The sequence below is a fragment of the Silene latifolia genome, chromosome 1 (genome assembly GCF_048544455.1).
Source record: "Silene latifolia isolate original U9 population chromosome 1, ASM4854445v1, whole genome shotgun sequence".
NCBI lineage: Eukaryota > Viridiplantae > Streptophyta > Magnoliopsida > Caryophyllales > Caryophyllaceae > Silene > Silene latifolia.
In genome coordinates, this window is record NC_133526.1 from 48,487,039 (window position 1) to 48,511,789 (window position 24,751).

The 24,751-nt window shown below is 37.1% G+C and overlaps 2 protein-coding genes across 2 annotated transcripts; one reads left to right on the top strand and one right to left on the bottom strand.

Moving 5' to 3' along the window:
- The first annotated feature begins 7,736 nt into the window (after positions 1 to 7,736).
- On the top strand, positions 7,737 to 15,819 carry LOC141605124 (guanylyl cyclase 1). Its single transcript, XM_074423784.1, has 10 exons — positions 7,737 to 7,947; positions 8,433 to 8,724; positions 9,147 to 9,271; positions 10,424 to 10,535; positions 11,634 to 11,708; positions 12,615 to 12,703; positions 13,919 to 13,986; positions 14,623 to 14,695; positions 14,856 to 14,931; positions 15,572 to 15,819. The coding sequence occupies exons 2-10, from the start codon at positions 8,500 to 8,502 to the stop codon at positions 15,596 to 15,598; spliced, it is 870 nt and encodes a 289-aa protein (XP_074279885.1). The 5' UTR covers positions 7,737 to 7,947; positions 8,433 to 8,499; the 3' UTR covers positions 15,599 to 15,819.
- A 459-nt stretch (positions 15,820 to 16,278) lies between these two features.
- LOC141605132 (glucosidase 2 subunit beta) lies at positions 16,279 to 24,507 on the bottom strand. Its single transcript, XM_074423796.1, has 16 exons — positions 24,105 to 24,507; positions 23,902 to 24,021; positions 23,478 to 23,573; positions 23,135 to 23,374; positions 21,516 to 21,715; positions 20,664 to 20,744; positions 20,477 to 20,539; positions 19,697 to 20,036; positions 19,486 to 19,590; positions 19,255 to 19,356; positions 19,100 to 19,157; positions 18,616 to 18,684; positions 17,464 to 17,551; positions 17,023 to 17,084; positions 16,879 to 16,930; positions 16,279 to 16,783 (listed from the first exon to the last, which is right to left on the bottom strand). The coding sequence occupies exons 1-16, from the start codon at positions 24,211 to 24,213 to the stop codon at positions 16,724 to 16,726; spliced, it is 1,845 nt and encodes a 614-aa protein (XP_074279897.1). The 5' UTR covers positions 24,214 to 24,507; the 3' UTR covers positions 16,279 to 16,723.
- Between the last annotated feature and the right edge of the window lie 244 nt (positions 24,508 to 24,751).

Consider the following 24,751-nt stretch of genomic DNA (forward strand, 5'->3'; position numbering starts at 1 on the left):
GCATGTTTTAGCATGTTAAGGTCATAAAAAAGATAAAAAGAACATAAAAGAAGAGGATTAATTACACCCTCATACTTACTTGCTAGGTTGCTTGACGAGAAATCGACAAAGTGTAAAAACTTGTTGAGTCGGAAAACTCAATTTAAAACCGTTTTTGTAAAGTATGGAGTGTTGCTTTGTTTTAGTGATGGTGTAGTTGGTCGAAGTGGTAAGTCAAGTGATTTATTGCACGATGACGGTACCATACAATGTGTATGGCTCGTATTCTCAATCGGTAGGTCAAGAATACGTGTCGTTTGTTGACTCGGGAAGTCGAGGTCTAGAATTTTAAGGGAGAAAAGAGGGGGCGGACGCTCGCGTGCCTTCAAATAGTGGATTTGAGGGGTATTTATAGACGATTGTTTGGTTGTGTGTGTTTTGAACGACGTGGCCACCTGGGCTGCTTGAGGAGGCGCGAGCATGCCCGCGGGTCTTCAAGTTGTCTTGTCACTATCACGCATTTGGATTTGTGATTTGTTCTATCGTAGGTTTTGTATGTCATGATTGTTGTACTTGACCATCAAGTATACCGTGTATACTTAGCATGGAAGGTTTGTGATGTTTGTTTTTTGTGTTTGACTTGGTTTGACCCGTTGTTGGAGTCGGGATTTGAATTTTGAGTCAGTTTTTGGTCCGGTGTTGTATTTTACTCTAGTTAGTGTCATTGCAACCCCGTCGTCGTGCATGAAATACTCCAGGTACTTTTTAAATGTTTTGAAAATATTTTGTTTTCGAAATCGTTTTTGAGTTTTTCGACGCGTAATTTATACAAACTGTCGATCAAATGTAGCGATTCCTAAGCATGTTGTAGTCCGATAATCATCGAGTGTTTGTTGGGGATTCAACAGATACAGAGTACCTACACTTCCTACAAAAAATCTAAGTGACCAAAAATCAAAAATTTTAAAGCAAAACCCTAGAAATTTTCGATATAAAAATCGTGAATTTCGGACTTAGAAATCATCTTTTACATATGTAAATCGAATAATGGAGGTAATTACTACCAAATTAACAACATACAAGCATGAATATTATTAAAAGAGTAGAAATTTCCAGATTTGGGGTAACTTACACAACCGATTTAATTGAAAGCGAGAATTTCTTTAAAGTTGCATTACCTTAGATTGGAAATTTTTAAGGAAATTGAGTACTCGGTCGAGTACTGGACATACTCGGACGAGTAGCCTCTACTCAGTCGAGTACCTGCGCCTACTCGGTCGAGTACTCAGATTTGCATACTATCATAGCTACTGCCTTCTGAGTAATCGGCCGAGTGCCAACATACTCGGTCGAGTAAAGCGTACTCGGTCGTGTACCATATGTACTCGGTCGAGTACGCTCACACAGTAACGGATTTTGTAAACTTCACATAGAATCTTCCCTGGAAAACGACAAACATTGTTCAGAGCCTAAACTTATTCAGAACTCGTCACATTTAGGGACTATTGCTATCATTCATCATGCAACCTACCAACAACTGGCACCTATTAGACTTACTAGCACAAAATACATCGTACCCTACATAACTCTTTCCGTACAACATACTCGGCCGAGTACGCCGCACTCGATCGAGTACCCCAGTTACCCGGCCGAGTGGTTTCTACTACGTCGAGTATCGCGTTACGATGACAACGTAGTCTCCCTTATTAAGGGCCTCTCATAGTCAACATGGCAGTCAACGGGTCCCTAACAGGACGGGTATTACAAACCCGAATCCGAAATGACTCGACCCGACCCAAACCCAAACCTAATCTGAAGTCCGCAGATCCAAACTAACTCGACCCGAAATTGACCCGAACCCGACCCGATTGACCCGCTTGTCAAGTCTAAGTCTTTAAGAGGTGAAAATAAGACGTTAAAAACTAAGTTTTAATGAAGGGTAAAATGGTATCTTCACGTGTCAGACACTTCAGAATTAACCTTTAAAGCATTTTTAATTGGAGGGAAAGTTAGGTTTTTTTTTTTAATAGAGAGTAATTATATAGTAGATGTTAATGTCTGGGTATAGTTATAAAAAAATCTATTTTTAATGACTGGCTATTTGAAAGTGTTACACCAAGTAATACCATTTTAGTGATGTCACCCACAAGGCCACAAGTCACAACTCACACCTCTATGTATACCTCTATTTTTTTGCTATAGCCTATAGGTGAAGGAGTACAATTCATTATGCCAACTTTTCCACCGATATAGGTATAAGAGGACAATTATCTCAACTCTTCTCTACCACAAATACCTCTCTAAATACCTATATACACACATTGTTAGATATGGCAATTAGGACATTCAGTCCGATTTCAAATTGGGTTAAATCGGTTCATTTTTAATTGAATTTACCTTAGTTTAGGTTTCAATTTGATTTCGATCGGGTTTATTTGGATTAGCCACTCTATCAGTTTGTGCTATTTCGAAAATGGTCCCATAACAATACCAATCAGCAGTACAATCTCAATCACAATGATAATCATGCCAACCAATCAATCTTAAATCAATTATACAATCAACTAAGTAGGGAAACCTTACCTTTTTGCTATTCCATAGAAACGCGTCAAACACACCACGTCAAGCAAGACTCCACATTGTACCCTACAAACAACAACCGTACCCTATCATTAGACTATTCAAAATCTACTACAAGATAAACAATTATTCACAAACTCACCTTGATGAAAAATCCGATGTTGATGGCGACGACAACCTGATTCGATGACCTCATGCATAGACCGTATCCCTTCCCGGGTTAAGGTTCAAGGCTACCCAAGATGTGTACAGTGAGATAAGAGAATTGGGAGAGAGAGAGTTTAGATTTTAGAAATGATAAAATGAAACGTCGAAATGAATTATGTTTTAGTCACCGCGTTTTATAATAACACAATGTCAGATGACATACTCGGCCGAGTACGCCGCACTCGGTCGAGTACCCCAGTTACTCGGCCGAGTGGTTTCTACTAGGTCGAGTATCGCGTTACGATGACAACGTAGTCTCCCTTATTAAGGGCCTCTCATGGTCAACATGGCAGTCAACGGGTCCCTAACAGGACGGGTATTACAAACCCGAATCAGAAATGACTCGACCCAACCCAAACCCAATCTGAAGTCCGCAGATCCAAACTAACTCGACTCGAAATTGACCCGAACCCGACCCGATTGACCCGCTTGTCAGGTCTAAGTCTTTAAGAGGTGAAAATAAGACGTTAAAAACTAAGTTTTAATGAAGGGTAAAATGGTATCTTCACATGTCAGACACTTGAGAATTAACCTTTAAAGCATTTTTAATTGGAGGGAAAGTTAGGTTTTTTTTTTTAATAGAGAGTAATTATATAGTAGATGTTAATGTCTGGGTATAGTTATAAAAAAATCTATTTTTAATGACTGACTATTTGGAAGTGTTACACCAAGTAATACCATTTTAGTGATGTCACCCACAAGGCCACAAGTCACAACTCATACCTCTATGTATACCTCTATTTTTTTGCTATAGCCTATAGGTGAAGGAGTACAATTCATTATGCCAACTTTTCCACCGATATAGGTATAAGAGGACAATTATCTCAACTCTTCTCTACCACAAATACCTCTCTAAATACCTATATACACACATTGTTAGATATGGCAATTAGGACATTCAGTCCGATTTCGGATTGGGTTAAATCGGTTCATTTTTAATTAAATTTACCTTAGTTTAGGTTTCAATTTGATTTCGATCGGTTTATTTCGATTAGCCACTCTATCAGTTTGTGCTATTTCGAAAATGGTCCCATAACAATACCAATCAGCAGTACAATCTCAATCACAATGATAATCATGCCAACCAATCAATCTTAAATTAATTATACAATCAACTAAGTAGGGAAACCTTACCTTTTCGCTATTCCATAGAAACGCGTCAAACACACCACGTCAAGCAAGACTCCACATTGTACCCTACAAACAACAACCGTACCCTATCATTAGACTATTCAAAATCTACTACAAGATAAACAATTATTCACGAACTCACCTTGACGAAAAATCCGATGCTGATGGCGACGACAACCCGATTCGATGACCTCATGCATAGACCGTCTCCCTTCCCGGTCAAGGTTCAATGCTACCCAAGATGTGTACAGTGAGATAAGAGAATTGGGAGAGAGAGAGTTTAGATTTTAGAAATGATAAAATGAAACGTCGAAATGAATTATGTTTTAGTCACCGCGTTTTATAATAACACAATGTCAGATGACATACTCGGCCGAGTACGCCGCACTCGGTCGAGTACCCCAGTTACTCGGCCGAGTGGTTTCCACTAGGTCGAGTATCGCGTTACGATGACAACGTAGTCTCCCTTATTAAGGGCCTATCATGGTCAACATGGCAGTCAACGGGTCCCTAACAGGACGGGTATTACAAACCCGAATCAGAAATGACTCGACCCGACCCAAACCCAATCTGAAGTCCGCAGATCCAAACTAACTCGACCCGAAATTGACCCGAACCCGACCCGATTGACCCGCTTGTCAGGTCTACGTTTTAAGAGGTGAAAATAAGACGTTAAAAACTAAGTTTTAATGAAGGGTAAAATGGTATCTTCACGTGTCAGACACTTGAGAATTAACCTTTAAAGCATTTTTAATTGGAGGGAAAGTTAGGTTTTTTTTTTTAATAGAGAGTAATTATATAGTAGATGTTAATGTCTGGGTATAGTTATAAAAAAAATCTATTTTTAATGACTGACTATTTGGAAGTGTTACACCAAGTAATACCATTTTAGTGATGTCACCCACAAGGCCACAAGTCACAACTCATACCTCTATGTATACCTTTATTTTTTTGTTATAGCCTATAGGTGAAGGAGTACAATTCATTATGCCAACTTTTCCACCGATATAGGTATAAGAGAACAATTATCTCAACTCTTCTCTACCACAAATACCTCTCTAAATACCTATATACACACATTGTTAGATATGGCAATTAGGACATTCAGTCCGATTTCGGATTGGGTTAAATCGGTTCATTTTTACTTAAATTTACCATAGTTTAGGTTTCAATTTGATTTCGATCGGGTTTATTTCGATTAGCCACTCTATCAGTTTGTGCTATTTCGAAAATGGTCCCATAACAATACCAATCAGCAGTACAATCTCAATCACAATGATAATCATGCCAACCAATCAATCTTAAATTAATTATACAATCAACTAAGTAGGGAAACCTTACCTTTTCGCTATTCCATAGAAACGCGTCAAACACGCCACGTCAAGCAAGACTCCACATTGTACCCTACAAACAACAACCGTACCCTATCATTAGACTATTCAAAATCTACTACAAGATAAACAATTATTCACAAACTCACCTTGACGAAAAAACCGATGCTGATGGCGACGAAAACCCAACTCGATGACCTCATGCATAGACCGTCTCCCTTTTCGGGTTAAGGTTCAAGGCTACCCAAGATGTGTACAGTGAGATGAGAGAATTGGGAGAGAGAGAGAGTTTAGATTTTAGAAATGATAAAATGAAACGTCGAAATGAATTATGTTTTAGTCACCGCGTTTTATAATAACACAATGTCAGATGACATACTCGGCCGAGTACGCCGCACTCGGTCGAGTACCCCAGTTACTCGGCTGAGTGGTTTCTACTAGGTCGAGTATCGCGTTACGATGACAACGTAGTCTCCCTTATTAAGGTCCTCTAATGGTCAACATGGCAGTCAACGGGTCCCTAACAGGACGGGTATTACAAACCCGAATCCGAAATGACTCGACTCGGCCCGACACCAAACCCAATCTGAAGTCCGCAGATCCAAATTAACTCGACCCGAAATTGACCCGAACCCGACCCGATTGACCCGCTTGTCAGGTCTAAGTCTTTAAGAGATGAAAATAAGACGTTAAAAACTAAGTTTTAATGAAGGGTAAAATGGTATCTTCACATGTCAGACACTTGAGAATTAACCTTTAAAGCATTTTTAATTGGAGGGAAAGTTAGGTTTTTTTTTAATAGAGAGTAATTATATAGTAGATGTTAATGTCTGGGTATAGTTATAAAAAACTCTATTTTTAATGACTGGCTATTTGGAAGTGTTACACCAAGTAATACCATTTTAGTGATGTCACCCACAAGGTCACAAGTCACAACTCATACCTCTATGTATACTTCTATTTTTTCGCTATAGCCTATAGGTGAAGGAGTATAATTCATTATGCCAACTTTTCCACCGATATAGGTATAAGAGGACAATTATCTCAACTCCTCTCTACCTCAAATACCTCTCTAAATACCTATATACACACATTGTTAGATATGGCAATTAGGACATTCAGTCCGATTTCGAATTGGGTTAAATCGGTTCATTTTTAATTGAATTTACCTTAGTTGAGGTTTCAATTTGATTTCGATCGGGTTCATTTCGATTAGCTACTCTATCAGTTTGTGCTATTTCGAGTTAATGAGTACGGTTTGGGTGGGGACAAGATCACTTTAGCTCATAATTTTCTTGAGTTGAGGGTCAAAAAAATGTATTCCTTATACTTTTTAATTTGAATGTAATAATTCAAAGTGTCACTAATAAATAAAGAATCAATGAAAACCCCCTCAAATGTAGTGTTTTTATGAGAAAATAATTTTTTGTTCAGGTTAATCAGTTCGGTTATAATCAATTCAAATATATCCAAATACGTGTACATTCGGTTATAATACATTGGTTCGATTCAGATTGAATCGAGTACAATTCAGGTATTCATATCAGGTGTTCGATTGAGTATTAAATCAATTTATATATTTTTAGTCGATTTTTGGGTTCAGGTTTATTTTGCTAGATCTTAATAGTGACTTGGGGTTGAAGGCTTTGCTTTGGGGGCACCCTTGGCCATGTTCACATTACAGGACCACCCACAACTAACATCTACTGGCTAGGAGCCTAGGAGGGTCTTCTAGCTTCAAGTTTAGGTATCCCGTTTTTCATCCGATATAACTTTAACATTGATAAACTTCCCCTAACAAAAAAATGAATACCTACGGCCGAATTAGTGTTATGAAAAGAAAGTGCATAGGGCTGTAAACGAGTTGATCAAAGCTCGAGCTCACATGGGCTTGAGGTCGGCTTGAAACTCGTTGAGCCTAACGAAGTGAAGTTCGAGCTCGTTTTGCTCTCATATTTTTTTCACTTTCTTGATCTTTGAATCTAAACTAAATATAAATACTTTTCAAAACAATTAAGATTATAAAATAACTCCATATAATTTTTTATAATATAATATAAATGTCAAAATAACATATAATTTAAAATAAAATTAAAATTAGAATATAAAAATTATAAACGAGCCTAAACGAGCTTCCGAGCCGAAGCTTGCTAAGCTCGGGATCAGCTCTGATTTACCCTAGCTCAAGCTCGGGCTTGAGCTCGGTTTGATCGAGCACGAGTCAAGCTTTGAGCGGCTCAGATCATTTACGGCCCTTATGCGCGTCAGCTAGTCTTGCTATATCCGTCTATAACTAAAGACGGGTCAAATAGCTTGAAAGTGGTAACATTTTTTGCCCCACCACCTCACTTGTTGTTTGTCCTATTAGGAATATGGTATTGTATTTGGCCCGTCTTTAGTTATAGACGAATATGTGCCATTTATGATGATGAGATTTTGGGTAAGCGCGTATTGGTATTGGCTGGTGTGGTGGTGTGACAAGCTGACAGTGTGTGTGTCTATCAAAGTGTCCGATGATTATTTGTTTTTCTTTTTTTTGTTGAGGAAAAGTGTCGAATGATTATTGTTAGTTCGTGAATAATTTCCGCACCAAACCGACATCTACCATTTTCATTTTCTGGTTGCTTCATGCTTCAATCTTCATCCCCTATTTTCTCTCAATCTCCATATCTGATATCTCTCACCAACCATTTCTCTACTCGACTTCACCTTTTATCAGGTATAATTCATCATTTTCCCATTTTACCTCCTTTATTTCAATTTCAGTTAATCTCATTTCTCTGTAATTATTATGCTTAATTAATTGATTACATTTTGAAGCAATTCAATTATTTGATAACTGTATGAACCTGCAAAAGATGAATATTTGGTGTTTTTATTAAGACTTTAGGGTTTTATAAAATTGTATTAAGCATACGATCGAATTTACATTATAAAATTGTCAAATTTCAATTCTTTTTTGTAAATGCGGTCATTCTAATTCGACATATTTTTTAATCAAACGTAAACAAATGATCGGGATGAAGAGACTATATTATGCTAGTACTCCTGTTTCTGACATGTGCTATATTCGTGTTTTTGCGCATTATTCCGTATTTTAATTTATAGCTCAGGAACTACCGAAATCGAGGCATTTTGTTGTAACATACGCAGCTAGTCGTAATGTTGATGGAGATTTATGTAATGTATGATTTGAAACTTCAGTTGGGAGTCGCCAGATGAATCCGTGTGTGGGAAACAAAAGGTGTAGCTAGAACTGTTGCTACTCTACATGCTTGAACCAGCTAGAGGATGTTCTGAAGACCTAATCTTTTCGGTTTTGTCGGCCACTATATTCATGTGGTCTTTGTATATTTTGGCAAACAAGTATTTAAAGCTGGAAGAGGTAAAAGAGAAGAGTTCCGATCATGGTTGGTCTGATTTGTGTCCCTTGAAGTTTTCTTTTTCTGATGGAGCAAATAGTGATTTGGTTTTGCCCCGTTCACGGTCCGTTGAGGTACACTAGCAAGATCATGTTGGACATTCAGTTGTAGCATTTCTTCATATACTTGCTCCATCCTATTTATATTATTATCCCCATTTAACTTTGATGGTCGAACGTTTCAAATTTAACGGTTATTTCTCACAATTTACAATAGATACAAGACTTTTGAAATGACATTACGAAAATAGTTGTTTTGTTCAATCAAACATCACAGATTTTGCATTGTATATTTACTTAAGTTTGGAGATATTAGTGGTCAAAGTTGATATTGGTTAAACCATCAAAGTCAAATGAGAACATTATAACCTAATTAGGATAGAGGGAGAGTATGATAAGTACCCCAATATCCGTGTACAAATATCTTATTTAGCAATGAACATGCTGAATTGCCGACTTTTCTGTAGCTAATTGTGTTTACTGTCTGGCGCCAATAGGTTCCTCACATAAGTCAGTTATCGAATTGGGATTGCGGTCTTGCGTGTATTTTGATGGTTTTGCAAACGATGGGCATCAGCAACTGCAGTCTGCACTCATTGGAGAAGCTGTGCGGCACAAGGAGGTATTTGTAACAGTTTCAAATTGTCATGAAACTCTTTAACATTGTAAAGAAAACACTGAACATATTTCTCCTGATACTTGCTTCATGCCAGCTGCATTTAGAAACATGCCGCATGAATTGTATTTCATTCATCATGTGTTTTACATTTGAAGGATAGAAATAAGAAGCCCGACAGTGTTTGACCGTTGAATCAGCCATACTACTTTGTTATATACTTATATTATCCGAGCAAATGCGACATTTTTCACTAGGAAATGCTATACTAATGAGTAATGATCATAATGGTGATACTGGTCAATGAGAAATTGAGAACTTAGTAGACAGAAAGACAATCACCAATAGTGCATAAGCTTTTGGAATATATACAGTTATTCATTGATGAACGCGAGTGCCTCGGAGTTATTTATAGTTTATACATTGATGAAAAAATCTAAATACTATGCAGTTAAAGGATGGTCTTGGTCTGACGCAGGGAACTGGGAAAGAATTCGAGTTGATAGAGTGTGGGGACGCAAACGCTTAGAAATACTCATATTGAGAATATCTATTGATAAATGGTAAGTTTAAGAAATAAAAATAACTTAGGCAGAATGCCTGGTTTTGTTAAAAACTTTATCTCCTTCGTCCGCTATATTGACGATGTTTTTTGTTTAATATGCTTTACCTTGTTATCTATTCCGTCCATTTTCTCCGTCTCGGTCTGTTTTTTTTCCCCTCTCTTTACCATATCTATGGTTTATGCTGTGAACATAACCTAATAGATAACCTTGATTACACTTTCTGGAAGAAATTTCACAAGTATCCCTGCTTGGTTTCAATCATCTAGGAGAACTTTGTAGGAAAATTTATAGGAACCTTATGAGACTGTGACAGGCTTTATTACACTTTCTGGAAGAAATGTCACAAGTATCCCTGCTTGATTTCAATCGTCTAGAAGAACTATGTAGGAGAAGTTAAAGGAAGTCTATGAAGCCGTGACATGATTTGCTTAAGATTTCATCCCCTTGTAATGAAGTACTGATAGAGTATCATTTAGTCGCAATGATAATATAATCCCTGAAAACATCATTTTTGCTTTTCAGAAGCTCAGTTTTTTTCCCTCTTCATCTTCTGATTACATTTTATGTTTGTGCTTTTTGTTTTTTTGTACAGCATCTGGACTGTAGATCTGGCTTACTTGTTGCAAAGTTTTTCTGTCATCTTTTCCTACTTCACTGTGACTCTAGGAGCAAACCCAAACTTCTCCATGGAATCATATTATAAGGTAAATTTCTGTTTTCTTTTTTTCCCTTCCTCAGTTATGTCAACATCATCAAATGTAATTAAAAGCAATTTGTGTTCTTCACTTCTTTTACTGGTCCTCTTTTACATCTAAGTTGTGCCTGCAATAAATTGAACTTTTGAATGTTAGAGTTGTGGTCTTGTGGAAAGTCTGTCGACATGTCATCAATACTGGTAAATCATATTTTCCGTGAAAATCAATGTTGCATAAAAATATTGTCATATGTCATGTTATCAAGTACTCTATCAACTACTGCATCACTACATACAAATATCCCAATTTGTATAATTTTTTAAATGAAACCGCTCATATACAATTTTAAAATTTAAACAAGGTGCAAGTCACCTAAATTTACAAGTGGTTCATGGTGATCATTGCTTATGCTGAAAGTGTTTAAGCATGTTATGATATCAGACCGTACATGATTGTCTTGGTTGGATAGAGGTGATTGATGGGATCATTAGTCGTCATATACAGTTTCAAATCTTGGCACAACGGTAGAGAACTCATCCATGTCCCACCTACCTTATTACGAACTTACGAAGGCCTTCCCTTCTGGAGCTTAATTAAGGATTATTTACGGATTTCCCGTATTTGTAGGTCGAATTACGACAATGTTATGGTAAGATTATTGGTAGTCTTGAGACAAGACTGGGGTAAGCCTTAAGACAAAACTCACTCAAAACTACCCTAGTCTTAATAAAGTTTTAAGTTAAGTCTTGGAAATCCAAGACTTGACTCCAAAGTCTTAACCCCACTTTGAAGGGAAATTATCCAATGAGTGGATTCCATGTGCCATTTCTTTTTGGAAAAAAAAATGTGGAGTAGAAAAGTAGAGTCTGAGATGAGTCTGATGGATAATGTATAAAGTCTGAGGTGAGTCTGAACAATAAAGAAATAATAAAAGTTATTGGAAAGCTGATGTGGCAGAGTTTTACTGGTAATCTGTTGAGTAGTTACAATTCGGGACCCCACTTTGAAGCAATGATGCATATAACATTGGTGGAATTGTTCTCATTAGTTTATATTGTGTGATGTATGTGCTCATCTCATGGTGATATGCGTTTTCTCATTTCACAGGACCAATTACCTCATGACCTGGTGCGAGTTGATTTGTTATTCCAGAAGGCACTCGAAGCTGGAATCAAGATAGAGGTACCACATTTATTTTTCAGTGCTTAGTGCGTGTAATTATAGCGTAACTTGAAGTTTCGAACATCCCTTCTCTGCTTCATTTACTTTTGTTTTTTCTGCTACTGTTTTCTACTCCCTCCGTCCCGGTCAATTGTTTTTCTTTTGTTTTGGCACAAAGACCAAGGAAAGAGGAGGAGGTCAATTACTAAATGACATGTGGACCAAATTGAGTGTGAATGATCGAATTGCTCATCAAATTCATTCTTAAAATAGAAAGGATAACAATTGACTGAAACACCTCAAAATGGAAAAGGACAACAAATGACCGGGACGGAGGGAGTACAACTTTCCCATTTCCATAATGATTCATTCTGATACCTTTTCTACAGCAGGCTAAGTACTAGTTTTAACAGTATGTGCATAACTCATCAGAATTATATACACCCCTATCTGCCATTGTTCAACATAGAGTTTGTCCTTTCTGTAATAATTGAATGAAATTACTGGACAACACCATGCCCAGGGAGGTCCAAATGTACATTGTTGTATGAGACTATGAGTTTAACTATGCCCTACCTAGTTGATCTGTATACTTGGTGAGTATGCTCTAAACTCTCATACCGATGGACAGAAAAAAGCTTATAGAATGCTTTTGACTTATTACGTGCACCTTCGCATAAAGATATAGATATATCCTGAGATGCTTGTCTGACTTAACACGTGTCTTATCCTTTACCATGTGAGTAGTGACAGCTAATTACTTTCACCTCACTGAGTCTTGTACGGTGGCATTTTCCAGAATAAGATTACTTCCAGGATATTTCCCAATAGTGATTTTTCATCTTCCTCTAAAACTTGTATGGTATGAATTGGCATACACCATAATGATGTAAAATTGTCAATAATAAATCCGACTTTTTCCTGCAGTGTAGATCTTTTAGTGGAGAAGAAGTATCTATATTGATCTTGTCAGGGAAGTATATAGCAATTGCTTTGGTTGATCATTACAAACTAAGGTAAGGACCTCTTTAAGATTCATGCTGTGATAGAGTAGCCAAACCCCTTACTATATTATCGCTTACTTGCTTATTACCCATGATGTTCATTGTTACAATGTTTTCATGCCCCGACTTGAAAATCTTTCTAATGTGGTGTTAGGCTTCCCTAAGTGGACCCCCATGCGTTCGTTGATATGATGGTTCATGTCACAACTTGATATCTTTCTAATGTGGTGTTAGGGTTCCTAAGTGGACTTTTGGTTGTTTTTTTCTTGCCCCCTTCTCCCCTCTTCCTTGTGTATTTATCTAGGGGCTGTTTGGTTACCCTTCTAAAACACATGAATTGTAATTCATGGGATTTGCATAATCATTATATTGTTTGTTTGCCCAAAATCCCATGAATTAAAGTTCCATAGGAAATCCAATTTCTCCATCAGGGAGGAAGTTCCTTACCTAGCCCCCCTAGGGAGGAAGTTTTTCCCAGTTCACGTGAAGTGTAATCATGTGGATTGGAATTATAGTTCCTATAAGGAACCAAACAACCCCTTAGTTTACTAATTACACAAAACTTAGATACAACTTTTTTTAAATGTTGTTTGTTGCCTAGATACAACGTTTGAAACTTTCTTTACTGGCAAAACAAGTTATCTTTAACTCTGTAAAAATTCTGTGTGAATTTGTATTATAAAATTCATACCACAATGGGTTGAGTTGAAACTGTTCATCAAAAATGGGTTTACGTAGGCGTTTTTTTGCTACAAAACCTCTGACCCATACAACAATTATTAAGTTTGACATTTTTGGTAAATCGGTAAAACAGTGAGCCCTTTTGCTGTGTTAGACTTTGGTACAATTCAAAGAAGTTGTGTTTCAAACTTAAAAATTAAAAGTAAAAATAAAAAGAAGACTGTACAATACATAGACCCATTTTTAATAAATATTTCGACTCAATCCCCATTTGGATAAGTACTTCAGTTTGAGCATTAATTTTTTTTCAATATAATTGACATCAAGATGTGGTCAGAATGTCGGATATCTGTTTTGACGCCCAGATAATGTAATGTTATACACAGAGCCTATCATAATGCAGGCCTTGTCTCTCTAATCTCGCTTACTATTTTGCTGATATGCAAGAGAACATCTGTTTTGTCGATCTCTTCAATCAGTTTTCATTTTTGAATCCCCTGTCTTTAATGTTTTTACTCTTTGACAATATCTCTCTTACTCTCACAGTTGCAGTCAGTCAAGGCAAGAGGATGGTGGTGTCTCCGATTGTTGTTTGAGCAACATAGGCTACACAGGTATGAACTCATTTTTTCTGACCTTTAACCCAACGTTACTAATGGGAGTCCAATCCTAACACGTGGGAGTGACAAAGTACACACTGAAGGAGTTTTTAGCCTGCTTAATTAAACTGGAATAACGACCATGAAGTAAGCTATTGTCCACAAATGTCACTAGCAATACGTCTCCACTGATTCCTGACTACAGATTCCAAGAAAATATTTAACTTATAATCCAAGCCTTGATTGATGGTAGACTGAACATGGGAAAGAAGTTTTAAATCCCCTTTTGGAAAACTCACTAAGAGTAAACGTATTAATGTTTTTTTAATGAAGAACTGTAACTGACCGAGTTAAGTAATACCTCTACATAACTAGACAGGCCAGGGTAATTAAAATGACACAACTCCACATTAACATCTTATTCATTATATACAGGAGATGGGATGTGCAGTTAATTGATAATTAGTGTCATTTCCACTTTATAAGTCGCCATCTAAGTCACATAAAATCTTCATGATCACGATACTCCTAATCAATTGAACATCACCGATAGCATGCACGGTCCTTATACTCTTAACTCTATTATGTCATGGTATTAGAATTAAAGTTAAATGCCGTGCGTACTTTAACCAGTGTGAGCTTTTTTTTCAGGTCACTACGTTGTGATTTGTGGGTATGATGCTGACAGAGACGAGTTTGAAATCAGAGATCCGGCCAGCTCAAGGTACTGCCTTCATATTTTTCGCCATCTCCATTTTGCTGGCTTGAATTGTCTCTTTGGGGCCTTTCCTCTTAACTCGAAACATTATGTTCTTATAATGTTTCCTTAGGGATTTCCTCTAAATTGTTTTAAGGTTTTCACAAGGAATTTGTGCTATATGCAGTAAATATGAAAGAGTGTATTCAAAGCACTTGGATGAAGCTCGGAAATCTTTTGGCACTGATGAGGATCTTTTGTTGGTAATTTTTCAAAACACCTTCATCTATGTTACTTCGACTCTTCACTTTTTGTGTCATACTCATGTCTGACTCTCACGACACTCCCGAAGATATGATTGTACAACATACTGTATATGCCCGAACCATGCGAATCCTAGCCTTCTCCCAGTGAAGACAAAAAGAAAGTGGAGCTCAGGAATAGATTGTTTTGAAGCAGATAGTATGATTTTTGACATATTAAGCCTTGTGTCTTTCTATTCACTTCAATAAACTCTTAAATATTTCTTTCTTTTAATTGTCTGTTTTGTGAGACTTGTATAAAAACTTTAAATATGTCATGGAGTACTTGCAATTGAGAACACAAATAGAGTAATTTTTCTTAACGACTCTTCCACGTATTCGATTTTCATTCTAGTCCAAAAGTCACCATTTCTCAAGATTTGGATCATGAGAATTTGGAAGTTCAAATTTGTATGTACCCTTGTCATATACCTTTATTTGAGTTCAAGTAACATAGTCCAGCAGCAATTAGTCTTTTACATAACCACCATATTCAAATACTGTAAGTGCAGCAACTGTGTATGTCAATACTATTTTGGCTAAATCGTATTTATCGTTCTTGTTTCTATTTTCTAACTGCTGTTTGCATAATTGGCTACAGATTTCACTTGAGCAGAGATACAACTAAGTATATATCTGCTATACCGAACGAACAAGATCAAATTGACAAATCCATGGCGTTTCTGTATAACATGCAGCAAATGTCAGTAAAGGTTGCATATCATTCTGTGTAATTGTTCATCTCCAGACCCCAATTTGAACATTAAGCAAGATATTTATCTGTAAATTCACATGTACATTTATATAGATTATTACTATTTGGTAATTATTGTCTTTGAGATTTGCTAATTCCATGCTCCCAATGACACTGAATATACTTGACTTTGCCGGAGATAATGTTCTTTACTTTAGATAGGTAAATGATAATGTTATACTTTTTTTCGAGGGAGATGATAAAATTTCTCAACCTGATACAGCAAAATGCAAAAAGCTGGGTTACCTCGCATAATAAATTACCTTAAATATGAAAATATAGAAGCAACAATAGCCTACCAGTTTCAAACGCCAAACGTTGTCCCATAATGCAATCCCAGCTACCAATCATGTTATCCACCATGGAAAACCATCATATATTTTCCGTAGTAGCTCATGGAACAATATTTATAATGATGATTATATATTAGTGACTTAGATGAGTGCTAGTAGTCTGGTACTATACACTTGTGTTCAATTCTTGTCAACTTCAGACTACCGTTTTCGACATCCAATAATTTCAAATTATATGAGCACAAAGTAAAACACACAAGAATCCTTATAATAACATTCTTTTATATATGAGCAAAAAGTATAACCAATTAGGCGTCAAAACCAATAACTCAAATGTGAGCATAGAACACTAAATCTGGCTTAGTATCACCTCTAATTCATTAATTGGTCACGACGATTCTACAACTCTTGGATAATGTAAAAGAGATTGGAAATTTAGCAACTGAAATTGCAGATTAATTCATAGACTTGAATACTACGCCGAACGCCTTTGCTAAACGACTCAACAGTTCAAAACCTGTTTGTCTAGTAGGATCTGAGAAGTCTAAATCTAATCCCCAATAGCAACAGCTGCAAAAGCTGATTCGAAACTTTGATTTCTCTGCAAACAGGCCGTTACACCAACCACAATGGAGGGATCCACCAAAAAGGAATGAACTGGGAGTTGAATTCCATCTCTTACCACTTCTAGTTAGTGTGGTGGGCTCTAAAGCTCGTCATGATTTGGTGGCTGTCTGTTCAAGGCATCCAGCTTTTGTTTCAATTCCTACCAAATTTAATGCAATTGCACTCATCAGATGGATTTTGACACAAAATTGAAGACAAAAGTATTCCAGATATATGAAATTCAAAAGGAATTACCAAAAGTTTTTCTTCACGACACGCACTTGGAGTAGACAGCAAGGCAACGTACCTACAGTCAGGTGAGTCACATAATGAATTCGCCACAGAAGAAAAATTAGGGTGGGGGTAGGCAGTGGGAAGAAAGGGAGAAAGAGAGAGTACTCGCAACGGCTTGGCTCATCTACATCAGTAACCTCATTCTTCAAACCACACCTGAGCTTGACCTGAGAACAAATGAAATTGAATCAGCAACCCAAGATCAGAACTGGCTAATGGGTCTTTCGGGTTCGCAACGAGTCAACGGTCATAGGCCGGTCTATCGAGTATTTTTTGGATACTTATATATAGTCGCTACATTTCGTTCCAAATTAGACATTTTGGGTAGTTTCAAATTATTTCCGGGTGACGGGTCATTTTCAGGTCAGACCCTTTAGGCTTGGGTCTACTTCAGTTGTTCTTTTCGGGGTGGGTCATTTTAACGGGACTAATCAACCACGGTCCATGAACATTCATCAGCTTAGGCTCTTAGAAAACATTCAATAGCCACTGTTACAAACTTGTGTCCCAAGAGGCAGAATTGCAGAATGTCATTTAAAGACTCACCCTCATACTCCTATCAGGTCCGTTCCAGCATTTATCACCATTTGAAAAAAGCATGACTTTGTACGAGTCCTCAAATTTCTCCCAACGCCTGTGTTGAGCATATAATCGGTAAAATCAGGGCAAATTTAAATACAAAACATTTTCGATCAACATACTCCTACATTATCCTAAGCAACAATTTTATCAAAGCAGGTCCTCTGAAGGGGATACAGTTCTAGCTTCCTGGTTACTAAAGACTCGCCAAGAACGACCTATTCAGAAGGTGTTTGGTCAGGAGGTTTGGAATGGATTTGGGCAAATCTAATGTCTAGTTGGATTGTTTTGGAATGGAGTTAGATCCTTGATGGATTCTAACTCCATTCCAACCCCCTTGAATTTCATATCTTACTCTCCCCTCAAGTTTACAAACTCCGTTCCATAGAGTGGAAAAAACAATCAAACCAAACAAGTTTAGAGTGGTACGGGGATCTCAATCTATTCCTCTATGGTATGGCATTCTAAGCCATTTCATTCCACCTTCTCAAACCGAACAACCCCTCATTAACTTTGGAATATGATAGAACAATACAAAACGGCTCGTTAAACTGGTTTCGCTTCCTGTACTGAAAACTAGCATTCAGTTCATGTAATTATCAACTCAATTTATATAATTTCACCAGATAGAACCTCTTCGTGTTGAATCTGAGCCCCCTTAACCGGAGTGGGAACCTTTGAGACACTGGGGTAATACAACCTTTTGTATTTACCATTTGCCATGCTTTAAGTAGTAAGTTATTCTCCCTCTGTTCGTTTCATTTCGATATGTTTGTTCAGAATCCCTCTCACATATTTTGAACAAACGTATGGAAAGGAAATGAAAGGAGGGAGCAACAAATAGTCTAGCCTACATTAGTGTACCACTAACACTAAACACACTGTACACTACTCATGAGTCATGATAACGCAAATAATCATTTTCTATGTCTAGTATTCTACAAAATGTCAAAACTCACTTCTACTGGTCAATATTGACAAATTGGACGACCAGTTAACTTCAAAAGATTGAATTTTCCTTTGTTTGATTTGGCTAACTCCCACGAGAGATGGTTCGCATATCTCTTCTACAGAGAAATAGCAGAGCAAGTGCTGAAAGCATGAGGAATAGATGCTTACCCCAAACGTGTGCTCATGTGTCCTTCATCCTGAGAAGCCTTTTTAAAAGGACAGACTTTATAGACATATCTGAAAAAAGAGAGCTCATTAGGACAACCATATATTGGGTTGTGGAAGTAGCAATTCCTTCTCAAAAATCTTTTGGTTCATTTTACAATTCAGCTTAGTTGTTAACTTGTCACATTGCCAAGATGTTCTTGCTCTTGCACGAGCCAAGATAATAAAAAATATCCCAGATTTGGGAGGCCACTGACCAGTGCCACGTCAATCAGGCAAACCTTCAAACAAGATTTTGAATTTAGATAGCAACTATAAAGCAAAGCTTTGTTATCCTCACATTAACTAAAAGAAGTGTTGCAAAAAGTTCAATTTTGTACACACACCAGCAGAACAATAACAATTTAATATTCACCCACAAAGGAATTGGATTGTGCAATGTTTTTAACATATTCAGTTAGATGAGAGTATGAAAAGACGGTCATACTTGTTTTGCTTGCTTTCAAAACAGCGATCATAGAATGAATAAAATTCCTTTTCTGGCCCTGCATATAGTCAAATTACAAGTAAGTCCACTAGCTAGACTGATGAGCTGACACATCTTCCAACAATAAATTACGAGATTGTAGTACCAACACACACCAGCATCGAGTTTTAATTTTTCAGATAACGTCGAAATTTTTGACTGTATTTTCGTCAATTTGGCATTTGATTCGTCATATTCCTTGCGAACCAGACCAGCATCTGAAATGTGGATAGCACTTGTTTCATCAGGCTAATGTGAGAAATTCTTCCTAAATATTTAGAAAATATCAAACCACTCTTCACAAGCCAAACACTCAAACTAACAGAGTTAAGTATTTCAACACTCACCTGTAGTATTTAAAGGAGTCTGAAACAAATTAAAACCCTGAAGAATGTTCTTCACAGTCTTCTGTATTTTCTCCAGCCAAGATGGATTACTTAATTCTGTTATGTCTTATACACCATATAAACAATCCACAAAACATACAAACTAATAAGTAAACACGCGGTGATGAAGATAAAAAGAAAACAAAAACGAAGATCAAATAGTCACAGATACCTGATTCATCATCAGAATCAGACTTGTAAGAACTTGAATCAACATGATCGTCTGCAGTATGATCATCATCATCCAGGTGGTCGTCAACATCATCGTCATCATATTTGTGGTCCACAGAATCACTCTCGTCATATTTGTGGTCAACTTCATCAAATTCTGAAGCATAGCCATCATAATCTTCTTCTCGCACATCTTTGGGTATCTCTGCATCGATATCTTTAACATCATCAGTAACACCAGTTTCGTGATCCGCCTTTTCTCCTGTCCATCGAGAAGCAACGAGACGCCCTAGTTCTTCCTTAGACAATCCTTCTGTGTTCTCGGGTGTACCTGTTTCTTGCTGCAACAACACGCACTCAATAAATCCAAAGCTTCATATCAAGAAAACAGTTGACCGAGGAAAACAAAGGAACTCCTCTGCCCATGAATAAACCTTCTCATAAGTAGAATCTTTTTTTTGCAAGTTATTTGTGATCATTATTGTTTGTAGCCTCAATCATTCATCAACTTGAATTCATTATGTTCCTTAACCTTTGTTCAAAACAAACAATAAAATTAATTCATGTACATAGGGAGTAATAAAATAACCCACAGCCTTAAGTTCCAAAGCCTGTTCAAAACATTGAACAAGGAATACATATGTTCCTCTGATCAGCTATTGGCCCATGTCACATATCATCACAACTTTAAATGTCGAAATTCAAATAGAAATCCAAACGTAAATTAGTTACGTAAGATACTTGAGTAATGAAAAGGTGAGGAAGTGTTTTTTCGAAATACCTTGTTCTCATCGTCAGAAATAGACTCAGAGGCATCAGTGACCTCATTGTTCCCCTCCTCAGGCTTGACATGTTAAAAATAGAAAGGGTCAATCATGATAATTGTAATTATGGTTAAAGCTCAGATCATATATTCATTTATTTATCACTTCTTCCTTACGGCAGCCAAAGAATAAGCTAGTAATTACCGGCTCAACTGCATTGCTCGTGGATACTTCAACCTTCGATTCATCACCATTCATAACTTCTGATACCACATCTTCGGGGCCCTATGCAGAAGAGGAAATCAATTCTCAAATATGTAAATTAGGAACTAGAACATGATGAAGAAACAAGACCGGAAATGAAAGTCAAAGAAACCACTTTAAAATACTCGGCATCATTATTAATTTAGTATCATCATCACAGTTAGCCAATACAAAATTATTATGGGACTAGGCCTTGTTATTGTTGTATTATCATCATTATTAGACAGTAACTGCGCTGGTTTTATACATAAAAAATAAATGGACTGGATTGCAGCAAGATACCATCACAAAATTCATAACTGATGCCAGACAGATAACAATTGTCAAAATGTTAAGACGTCTACCAATATCAGGCTCAAAAGAACAGATTTTAATTAAGAGAAAAAGGATGAACAGATACACTATCAAGTCTAAAAACTCCTGGTAATTATCATCATCATCAAGCACATTCCAAAAGAAATTTTCCAGAGAAGATAAGAGCTTTGTACACAGTAGAACATACTACTATCCCACAAAAAGAACATAAATTTTCCAGTTGTACGTTAATTACATGAAGGAATAGACACAAATAGGAGAAGTCTAAGAAACTATGGTTGCACATATAAACATGAGAACGTAACAATTGATTCGTGAGACACTCTTAATAGTGTGTTTGATATATAGATTTAACGTAAGCACCATGACAGAATACACTCAAACCGATTCGTGATTCACAGGGAAGTTGAGTGAAATATGTAATCCATCTTGCATGAAATACAGCAACGTAGAGAAAGAATACACATTCAGCCTAACCTGCTCCGTGGAATCCTTCATGTTGCCTATTACATCATCATTTATAGCATCACTGAAATCTTCAGTTACACTCTCTGCTTTTTTCTCATCTTCTGTTTTATCTTGATCAGATTCCTTTTCTGCCTCTTTCTTGAGCTTCTCTTCTTTTTCTTTCTCTAAACGCTCCTTCTCCTCCTGCTTTTCAATCTGTTCTTTGCGATCTAAAAGACACACGCAAGACAACATCGATAAACACAAGTCGTTACCTTAATACTCAAATGTTCTTGACCAGTATACATTCTAAAACTAAGCATGATGCCTACAAATCAGTGTCAAGTTCGTAATCGTATTGAATTTGTCATGTACTCTAAAGAGCACCATGCCTATATCATTAAACAGTGAGAACTTCAAACAGAAAAAATAGCAACTGAATCAGTAAACAGCAACACACATCTTGGATGATAAATTGATATCTTTAACAATTTTTGGGGGGGATTGGTTTGAGAGTCTCAGGAAAGGATAGGGTAATGAGGAATAACCACTCCATTTTTTTATGTTTGTTACTTTGTTTGACTCATTTTTACATTCCCTTTACCCTTCCCATACCCCCAAACTCCTCTATACCCATTCAACCCACCCGCATAACCTTTCCACCAGCATCATTCATCACCAACATATCCCACTAACATCACTGCCATCAACCCCAACATCTGTCACCCCAACAACGCCACCTGCTGCGCCAGCAATCCCATCAACGGTGCCACCAACACCGCTGTTAATCCTTAACCCTAGAAACAACCTCCAAACCACCCCCACCTCTCCTGGTGTTTTTTGAGTGGATGGAGGGTGGGGTGGTTATTAGTTGGTAAGGTTTGGGCTTTCGTAGGAGGGAGAGGGGGGGGGGGGGCGAGAGGTTCACAAGGGAAGGAGCAGGATGGGGATGGGGCGTCAGAGACAGTGGTTGTGGGGTGTTCATAGTTGGGTGGTGGTGGTGGTTGGATTTGACTAGTTTTTGTTATTGTATTTCATGTTCCAAACCAAACAAGCAGGTCTATCAAAGGAAATTCATTTCTTTTCCTCTTGTATCCCTTTCTTTGTTCCTTTCCTTACCCCTTTGTGAAGCAAACACCTCCTTAATGTTTTCAGGTACCACTATTCAGATGAGTTTACAAAACTACTTGTATATATTCAAATCCAGTAACTTTTCATCACACAAACTGTCCATTGAACTACCTCTAGAAGATGCAGGAAATTAACAAAAAAAGAAAGAAAAGGTATTCCTGATCCTCAGTAGAAATTTTGAAGGCAGCTATTCACTCTATAAGCTTGGAAATGGTTTTAGCGAGTTTGTGGAACAAGAATACCTCACCATATTAGTTCTCCAGCACCAAGTATTATTTTAACAAGTGACTCCTGGTAATCTCAGTAATTTGGCAACACTACAGTGTAGTTCGGAACCTTGGCCATACAATATAACATGGAATCGAATCAGAGCAACACACACTATTAACTCATAACAAAGCCAGAAGGAAGCTACCAACAAGGTAGCTAGCGAAAGCCTTTATGTTTAATATTTTGCTGAACCCTTGTCTATGAACATCTAGAACTAGTCAAAACAGAGAATCAGGATGAAGGCATACCCTCGAGCTGCTTGACAAGCCCCTTGAGTATTTTCTCCTCGCCCTTGAGCTTAGACAATTCGGTTTCATCTTTAGCAAATGCCACCTTGGCTTGCTCAATTTCCTTTTTCCGTATAATTACACCCTCTTCATAAGTGGCAATCTTTTTCATCAACTTATCCCTTGCAGCTTTTCCAGCCTCCCAGCATGTATTGGAGCACGTAACTTTACCATCATACTCATCGCTTCCATCACAACAATCTACACTAACGAGATAAATGTCTTGACACACTCTCGAAAAACAAGACAAGGTGAAATAACGAAAGTCTACTGATTGTGTACAAAATCCCAATCAAGTCCTTACCGCAAATACCATCATTCACTCGAGAAGAAAACAACACAAGAGGCATATGCCCTGCATTACGACAATAAAATCTCCCATTTGGACATGCCGAGGTCCCTGCAAATGCACAAAAATATGAACATCAAACTTGCAATCTTACACACTATAACTTGTACATTTTACCATTTTCCCCTCATCTTTACGAATGCAGTAACTAGAGCTAATTAGGCCATGTATAAAGTTACACAATTCAAATTCGATAAAATTTACAACTTTATAATATCTAAAGGCTCCATCCCAAAACCAATTAGCGAAAGGACTAGCTCCCAACGCGGAAATCTAATCTCACATCTGAGACACACATTATAAACCCTCTTTTTTTTTTTTTGCCATGAATCTCTACACAAACATAGTAAACAATGACAAAAAGAAAAACAAGAATTACCGGGTTCGTCGGAACCGTCAAAGCAGTCGCAGAAGTCGTCGTTGAGCTGACTACGATTGATTTTCTTGGACCCATCTTTACATTTTATCAAACTAGATTCACCCTTGAAATAATTCTCATCTGATACACCAAATTAAACATTAAAATCACCATTTTACACATAAAAACTACATTCTTCAAGTTTAAAATTTGGGAAATTTTACCTTCTGGAGAGATCCCAAGAAGGGGATTAGAGAGCAGAGAAGTTGATCCAAAAATCGATGGAGTGATATAAAATAAGATTAAAATATATGGAATTAACCTTAATTCCATTTAATAATCGCCGTAAAAGTGGGTTAACTATAAATTAATTTGAATAGTGTATGTTAATTGATTGATTTGAAGGTGATTGATGAAGAAATGGAGTGACGTTTTGGGGAAGACGATCACGGAGTAATTAGTGAAGAAAATTGGGGACGAGACTGTGGAAACGACGTCGTTGCCGTTTTCAGATCAATCTCATTTGTTTAGGGCTTTAGGCCAATGTATCCGTCACAAGGTTGCGATGGGTCGGGTAGTATCAAATCCAAGCAAAACGGGTAGAGATGTGATGGGGCATGATTACTTGCGCGTGGGACTCTTAAGTAGACATTTTAGGTTAAAAAATTATTTAATATACTCTTACTTTCCCAAGGCACACATTTTACCACAAATTTAAAATGTGACTATTAACCTACCATCAAACTTTATACCGTCATTTTTTATCTTTATTAATTCTCTCCAAAAGTCCCTCCTTCTCTCTAAATCTCTCATTCTCTCTAATTTCAAAATCTACATACAAATCAACCTAATTTGTGAACATTATCAGAAA

What these genes read in the sequence shown, in the direction of transcription:
- LOC141605124 (XM_074423784.1), top strand. Translation starts at nt 8,500, where the DNA reads ATGCTTGAACCAGCTAGAGGATGTTCTGAAGACCTAATCTTTTCGGTT. An exon ending in AAGCTGGAATCAAGATAGAG is followed by an intron (nt 11,709 to 12,614) that starts GTACCACATTTA and finishes TTTTTCCTGCAG; the next exon opens with TGTAGATCTTTTAGTGGAGA. An exon ending in CTGATGAGGATCTTTTGTTG is followed by an intron (nt 14,932 to 15,571) that starts GTAATTTTTCAA and finishes AATTGGCTACAG; the next exon opens with ATTTCACTTGAGCAGAGATA.
- LOC141605132 (XM_074423796.1), bottom strand. Translation starts at nt 24,213, where the DNA reads ATGGAATTAAGGTTAATTCCATATATTTTAATCTTATTTTATATCACT. An exon ending in TGAAGGATTCCACGGAGCAG is followed by an intron (nt 20,745 to 21,515) that starts GTTAGGCTGAAT and finishes TCTTCTGCATAG; the next exon opens with GGCCCCGAAGATGTGGTATC. An exon ending in TTTGAAAGCAAGCAAAACAA is followed by an intron (nt 18,685 to 19,099) that starts GTATGACCGTCT and finishes CTCTTTTTTCAG; the next exon opens with ATATGTCTATAAAGTCTGTC.